The sequence below is a fragment of the Pituophis catenifer genome, unplaced genomic scaffold (genome assembly GCF_029215685.1).
Source record: "Pituophis catenifer annectens isolate HBS135680 unplaced genomic scaffold, rPitCat1.0.hap2 SCAF_3, whole genome shotgun sequence".
In the NCBI taxonomy this organism is placed as follows: Eukaryota; Metazoa; Chordata; class Lepidosauria; order Squamata; family Colubridae; genus Pituophis; species Pituophis catenifer.
This window is the reverse complement of record NW_027256883.1, coordinates 184523736-184531458: the sequence shown is the minus strand read 5'-3', so window position 1 is coordinate 184531458 and position 7723 is coordinate 184523736. Positions and strand designations below refer to the sequence as shown.

Below are 7723 nucleotides of genomic sequence, written 5' to 3'. Positions count from 1 at the left end.
ATGTCAACAAAAGTTCCATTTTACCATTTTTAAAAAGGCAATTTTTGTGCAAATACAGTCCTGAATAAATGCTGTAGAATATATACTGAGTATTATAACAATATTTGAGATTGACAATAATTAAAAAGTCATTGTTTTTCAACTGTACAATGTAATACATTACATAGGATTAGTTTTGCAAGATAGAACACAGAACATATTATTTCAGCCCCCATCATGCCTAGAGGCACACATTCATCATATGATGTATTTTAAGGTTTCTTCTTTTTCTTTCTCTCTTTCTCTTCTTCTTTTTTATTTCCTTCCTATAAATCAAAACTGGGATATTTTTATATGAATCAGGAATCACTAATAAATAGCTGCTCTGTATTAAAATATTTATCTAGCAGCAGTTTTTAAAAGTGCAATGTGCTTCCAACACTCTGAAATACATCCTCATAAATTCGTTCTACATTTGCTATACAAAGGTCAAGAGGCTCCAATCCAATGAATGGAAAGAAAAATCTGGCACTAAGAAAGTACATACTTTAGGGGGGGGGAGGCATTCCATTAAGCTGCAACAGCTGAAGAGGAAAATGAAAAATCCAGAATCTGCAGCTAAAATACCCCGACTGCTCTGAAGCAAAAAAAATAGTCATCTCTTTAAAAACAGCAGGTACCAATTCTGCCACTAGTTGGACTCTGGACGGAGCATCTCCTTGAGGACTACCACACAAGCAGGGGCAGAACGGTGCCCCTCCAGTGAGTGTCTGGAATGCTGCTGGGAATCGGCTTTCAGCATTTGCTTGCAGAATATTTCCCGCATCCCTTGCCGGAATTTGGGGTCCCAAACACTGTAGATAGCCACATTCCAACAGCTGTTGGAAGCAAGGATCCAGAAAGCATAGAAGGAGAACTGGCACCATTCATATCCCACCACAGTGCCCACAACAAATACAGCAATGGGAACGAAAGACACGGAGAATGCAAAGGTCAGGATGCCAATGGTCCTGGCAGCAGTGACATCTGAGTAAGAGAGCCGGTGGTTTCCCTGTGGCTCTTCCCTCAGTTGCTTCCTCATTTTGTGGTACTGCCGGACAGTGGCAAAGGTGATGGTATTGACAACAAAAGTGCCACCTAAGAGAGTGAAGTCAAATATTGGGTACAGGAGCATGACGTTCCAATTGGACTCTGGCAACTTGTCCGGAGGAAAGCCATAGTTACACATCTTACTGCAGGAATTGTACTCAAAGGTGATATTGGGAACTGAGAGCAGAGGTATCACCGCCAAGGAGAAACTCAGTATCCAGGATCCAAGAATCAGCCAAGTGATCCTTCGCTTGGTAATCACAGCTTTCCTGTGCAAGGGCTTCAGCACAGTGATGGTCCTCTCCACCGAAAGCAGAAATATGGTGCTGATTGAGACGAAGGTGCACCCAGCAAAGATAGGGCCTGTGATCAAACAGACCGACCAGCCAGCTGAACTCTCTTCTTGCTCCGTCCCATAGGCCAACGTGTTCGTCTCCTGATAAACTGAGTAAGGTACTACAATGAGCCCCACAGCCAAATCAGCAAGGGCCAAAGAAGCTTTTAGGTAACTTTGGGGTGTCCGGAATTGCCTTACACAGAAGAAAACCAGGAGACTCACCAAGTTTCCAAGAGTGATGGCAATGATCAGGAGGACCATGAAGAGCAACTGGCAGACGACTCCAGCGAAGGCCAGTCTGCAGCCTGTGCTATTGACATTCCTGTTGCTGCTGCTGTTTCCCAACATCGATCAGGCTCTCTTCCTTTCACAGGGCAAAGCAGAAAGAAGCCAGCTAGGGAGTTCCACTTTCAAAGTGCCATGGAAGAGGCTCTACACACGCTAGCAGTTTTCCAGGATGCTTGGCTCAGAAACGGCCAATTCATAGGGAAGTCCATGCCAATAAAGGGTTCAGTCATTGAAGCTCAGAGCAGCTGGTTCAGTCGCATAGTCTGTAGGTACACGAAGCACCTGAGCAAAATTCAAACAGGAAGGGCTCTGAAACAAGAAGCCTTCTCCATATGTCAAAAGGGGGCACAAAAGTCAGAGAAGCAACAGCTCAAGGGAGGAATCTGATCCGTGGCTTGCATCAATATTCGAAGAGTAAGTCAACCTTTTCAATCACTGTGTTTGATCCGCCACAAGAACATCCTGTTAGCCCTGCATTTTCTCTCCTCCTCTCTGATAACATATCGTGAATTGATATACTCCTGTAAATGATGATGAATATTCTTGAAGCATTTTGGTGCTATTTGCTCCTGAATACAATGGAATAGCCAGGCTCCTCCCTTCCTTCTGTGGGGTGACAGGACTGGACGGGATGGGACGGGGGGGGGGGATGGGGACCAAGTAACCTGGACAGCAGCCTTCCAGGATAGAACTTCAGGGTTGATGATCCTGCATTCCACAGAGTCTATGATTACCCAACTGCCCCTTTGCTTCTAACCCACTTTAGAGCTACCTCCCTGTAGTAATTGCAGAAGGGCTTCCAAAAAGGGGGCCAAGCAAAGAGTGCATCTTAACCCTTTCCTCCGCACTTGGAGGAGGCTCTTCCAAGGCGAATGCTCCCACCCAGACCGAACTCTATTTGTGCTGTCCATCAGCCCACCCCACCTCAAGACTTAAGATGGCTTTGCAAAACGCAGCCTAGAACCCTTCAAACGGGGATAATGGGTGCTCGGCATCTTCCGGCAGCGCAAAGTAATCCTTGCACAGGGATGAAGAAGTCCAACATCAGCTGGGCAAACCAGTAGCCACAGCACGACCAAATTGCGGGCCCCGAGCAGAGTCTGCCTTTCTCGCCATTGCGAGGTCTCCGCAACGAGCTTCGGCCAGCCCCGAAGGCTGAGCCCCCCCCGAGGCCCTTCCTGCAGCGCCAAGAGCGTCCGGCTCCTACTCGCACTTTAAATGCAAACTCCAGGCGGCCAGCAGTTCCTGCGCGGCGCCCCCCGCCTTTCGCTTTAAAAGTCAGAGCCCGCTCTTCGGAAGAGCTCCGCCGCCGCCGCCGCCGCCGTCCATGCCTCTCTCGCCTCGCTCTCTGCGCTGCCTTCCAGCGATTTGCTGATAGAGCCGCTGGCAACAGGTGCTGCTGCTGCTGCTGCTTACCCAGGCAGGTAGCATCGCCTGGCTGGCCTGCTGAGAAGGCGCTCAGGCGCTCCTGCCTCCCGAGTCGTGGAACCGAACCTCTCCGCCCAACCGAAGGGCAACCGCCGTCTAGTTTGTCGCTTCGTAAAGCCTGGCCAGCCCGGTCGGGATTATTCGGGGCTGCCCGCCCCCGCGGCTTCTGCGTCTGCCCAGAGGCGGCACCTTTGTATAGCGCTGGACGCCCGAAGGAGCCTGGAGGCGGGAAGATCGTCAATCCTCGCCGCGCCTTTTTCTGCCTTCTGGGATTCGTGGGCAAAGAGCCCCCTTGAGACCCTCAGCTGCGGGAGTGATCCCGCGTCACCTCGGGAAGCCGAACCCTATCCCCTCAGCAACGAACAGGAGAGGTCTATGGAGATTCTCGGTCACGGTTGTCCCAAAGGTTAATAACAATAACAACAACAACAACAACAACAACAACAACAACAACAACAACAACAACAACAATAATAATAATAATAATAATAATAATAATAATAATAATAATTGGTTAGGAGTCAAGCTGCTGAGCTATTAACCAGCCTCAAAGGCTGTGAATCTCACTAAAGATTAACCAATAATAATAATAATAATAATAGTAATAATAATAATAATAATAGTAGTAGTAGTAGTACTAGTAGTAACAGAATTGGAAGGGACCTTGGAGGTCATCTAGTCCAACCCCCTGCTCACACAGGAGACCTATATTAGGGATTCAAACCGCTGACCTTTCTGATCGGCAAGCTCAGTGTCTTAGCCACTGAGCCACCTAGCCACGCTTTTTAGCCACCTGGACTCCCTTTGTTTTTGCTTGAAGACCTTTCACTTCTCATCCAAGAAGCTTCTTCAATTCAACAGAATTCGGAGAAGGAATTAACTACAGGAGATGTCGCTAATTTCGTTTAGAAGCACAGAAGACTTCTAGGCTAGGGTAAAGCTGACCATTAGTCCAAATCAGTGTTTTCTAACCTGGAGGACTTAAAGATATGTGAGTGTTAACTTAAACTTGAAACCCCCCCCCCCATGTCTTAAAAGTTGCTGAGGTTGAGAAACACTGGTCTAAATGGCCCAGCCTTCTCCATTCAGGTACCTTCCAAGATGGTATAACAGGCAACATGGATAACTGGTCTGTTTTGCCAGGAGGGTAGAGGGTGGGCTATGGTATTTAAAATTAGATACTCAATTTATGAAGTGATTACCCAATTTATGAAATGATATATAAGTCTCAGTGCTATTGCTATTGTGGATAGTGAAATGGACGGGACATTTTCTCCACAAAAAGAAGAAAGTCTCCAGCAATTTCTCAAGGGAAAAATTTCCTGTTAGCTATGACACACAGCGGCAAAAGCCTCATGGGAGGAATAGAAACTGAAGCAAGAACTGAACTGAAGCATGGGAAGGCAATGGAGAGGAAATAGCAAGGAGGGAGGAGAGGCTATTGAGTCCCCACAATTATGGTCACTTATAATCAAATAAATGCTAAAAAGCCATTCTCTCTTCTTGAGAATTGATCTGAAATTCCCTTCTCTGTTAAAAGTTTCTCAAGAATTTTCTTTCCATCAAACTAAACAACTGATGCAAAAAGATGCAAGAAACTATCTCAATCCAGCATTACCCCAGAATTTTTCTGGAGGTACTATACCTGGGGTAGAATGTAAGATTTCCTGCACAAAAAGGACACTCCTGAACTACAGACCTCCTTAGTTATTATAATCTAGTCTCAAAATTGTATAGATTGCCAGACACATGTTCTCTGTGTTTACAATTAAAATCTTCAGATTTTTATTGAAGGAGGAAAATAGATAGACAACATAGGCAGAACACATTGCCCAATTTTTTTCTAGGGGATTACTTCTGGAATTACTTCTTAGAGAAGTAATAAAATGCCAGTTCTGCCAAAAAAAAAAAAAAAAAACCACTTAGAAATCAAAGGATAACTGAGGTACTATCACTAGCAGGGACTAGCATTGATGATGTTACCTAGTTTGAGTAGTGAAACATTTGCAAGAAAACAACCAAGCTCAGAGAGCTCTAAGGAACCCACATTTCAACCTTGAACTACAAATATTCTCCTTTATTGGCAAAAAAAAGTTACTTGAAACAGGAAAAAGTTTATTGAAAGTAAGGCCAAGGGAGCTAACACACTAAAAGTATTGTTTAGTTAAAAGTTTTTTTCTAAAACGCACAGTCTTTGTACAAGTCATTGTTTTTCTAGTTCTGCCTTTAGTATCCCTAATTCCATAAGTTATATGTATTTCATGGTTTGCATAAATCTATATAAGGGGGTTGCATTCCCACCCTTTTAAAGATTTACTCTCATAGCTTCTAGTAGTGCAATAAAGTAATAATTTCTAGTAGTGAAATAAAGTCAATTTGTGTTTCAAAAAGAAGGGTGTGATCTTACTAGCAGGGAATGTTTTCCTAACCAGTATTCTATCAGTAATGAGAAATAAATAAGCCAAGAACATTTCTGGGGGATGAGTTTTTGGGATGAATTTTTGCCATTCATATCCCACTAGAGAGGGGAGCTTCTTGTAAAGAATTCTTTCCTCCCCAGGCCTCATAGCTGCTGAGATTAGGAAAGATTCTTAACAGAACAGAACAGAATAACAGAATTGGAAGGGACCTAGTAGGTCATCTAGTCCAACCCCCTGCTCAAGCAGGAGACCCTATACCATTTCTGACAGTTGGCAGTCCAGTCTCTTCTTGAAAGCTTCCAGTGATGAAGCTCCCACAACTTCTGAAGGCAAGCTATTCCATTCATTAATTGTTCTCACTGTCAGAAAATTTCTCATTATTTCTAGCTTGAATCTCTCCTTGTTCAGTTTTCATCCATTATTCCTTGTCTGGCCTTCAGGTGCTTTGGAAAATAGCTTGACCCCTTCCTCTCTGTGGAAGCCCCACAAATATTGGAAGACTGCTATCATGTCTCCCCTTGTCCTTCTCTTCATTAGACTAGCCATGCCCAGTTCCTGCAACTGTTTTTTGTATGTTTTAGCCTCCAGTCCCCTAACCACCTTGGTTGCTCTTCTCTGCACTCTTTCCAGAGTCTCAGCATCTTTTTTATCTTAACTTTGATAGTACCTAAATTAGTAGCATTTTCATTAGTAAATAATCCTCAGCCCCAGATTTAGGCACTCTGAAATCCTTATTGGTCTCTCTTCATTTAATTTTATGAGGCTTCTGGTAGTGCTTATACAGTAAGCCTCTGTTATTTCCACTTTGGATGCCTCATAATGTTCAATGAGGCATACCTTTCTTTGTTTGTTTTCAACCTATCCGCATAATTGGAGATGGAAGTAATTTCCATTGGATTTGGTGAATATAATTCTTCTACATTTGCATAAAATTTCAGTGTCAAGTTTCCTCTTCCACTGTTTTTGCTCCTGAATTTATTCTTATTATATGATGATGATGATGATGCTTTATGTTGATAAATTGAGACTTCTTGCAACAAAACAATAAAACATCAAATCTACAAATAAATAAATAAAGAGCATTATCACCAGTGGTGGGTTGCCCCCGGTTCTTACCGGTTCTATAGAACCGGTAGTAAAACAGGCGGGAGGCTCCGCCCACTGACCCTGATGTGATCAAAATGCTTCGCAAGCGAAGCGAGTGCGCGTGACCCCATTGCAAACCAGTAGTAAAGGTAAGTAGAACCCACCCCTGATTATCATCACCACCACCACCACCCAAAAATTGTATGGAAAACTGGAGGAGGAAGGAGAATTATGTATCTACACCACCTTGGATTACTTAGAGTAATAAAAGGGGGATAAAAATTTAATTAATAAATAAATGTTCCTGGGGGAGATGAGGTGTACGTCAAGAGTATATATTCCCACAGGGTCATCTAAGACATGAAGGTCAACCCAGCTGCCCAGCTAAAGCAAGCAGATCCTTACATTCAGCAGCAGAGATATACTGTAAGAAGATGCTAGAGGCAGACAATCACTTTAGTGACAATGGCAAAAAACATCAATTCATATTGCGTATGAGAAAGCAATAGGTATCACTCCTGTACCTTTACCAGGAAAACCCATATGAATGGAAAATACAAAATAATAATATAGTAACCCAGGGTTGTGTTACAGTGAGACGAGCAGCATGTACATTTAATAAATAAATAAATATAGCCAGATGATGAGCTCCTCAGGTCATATTGCACTCAGCATACTATTGCGGATCTTTTGGTGTACCAATGGTGTCTCTGCCATGGTTGGATTAAGGCCTTCAGGCCATCTAGTTGTTAATATTGCCATACAAACAAAAAAATCCCCTCAAAACTGTAAAAAACGAATTACAGTGAGAACATGGAAAGTAAGAAAGATAAACATGGGAATTTATAACACTGTGAAAGATGAAATGAAACAACTTTAGGGATAAGCTATTTAGATGTATTGGAACTGGACACTTTCAGTTAGAAGATTACACTGTTTATTACTCTGGGCATGGAAAACAAACAAGAAACGATATTGCTTTTACAGTTATGAAGACTATAACAAGACAGTACTTAGATACAATGCAAAGTGACTGAATAATACCAGTTAGACTTTTTGGACAACTCTTCAATATGACAATTATCCAGGTTTATTT

General features: G+C 43.2%; 1 protein-coding gene across 1 annotated transcript; it reads right to left on the bottom strand.

Annotated features, from left to right (window-relative positions):
* Window positions 1-610: 610 nt before the first annotated feature.
* Window positions 611-1753, bottom strand: LOC139314354 (trace amine-associated receptor 8b-like). The gene has a single exon (XM_070939954.1). The coding sequence runs from the start codon at window positions 1751-1753 to the stop codon at window positions 671-673; it is 1083 nt and encodes a 360-aa protein (XP_070796055.1). The 3' UTR covers window positions 611-670.
* Window positions 1754-7723: the final 5970 nt, after the last annotated feature.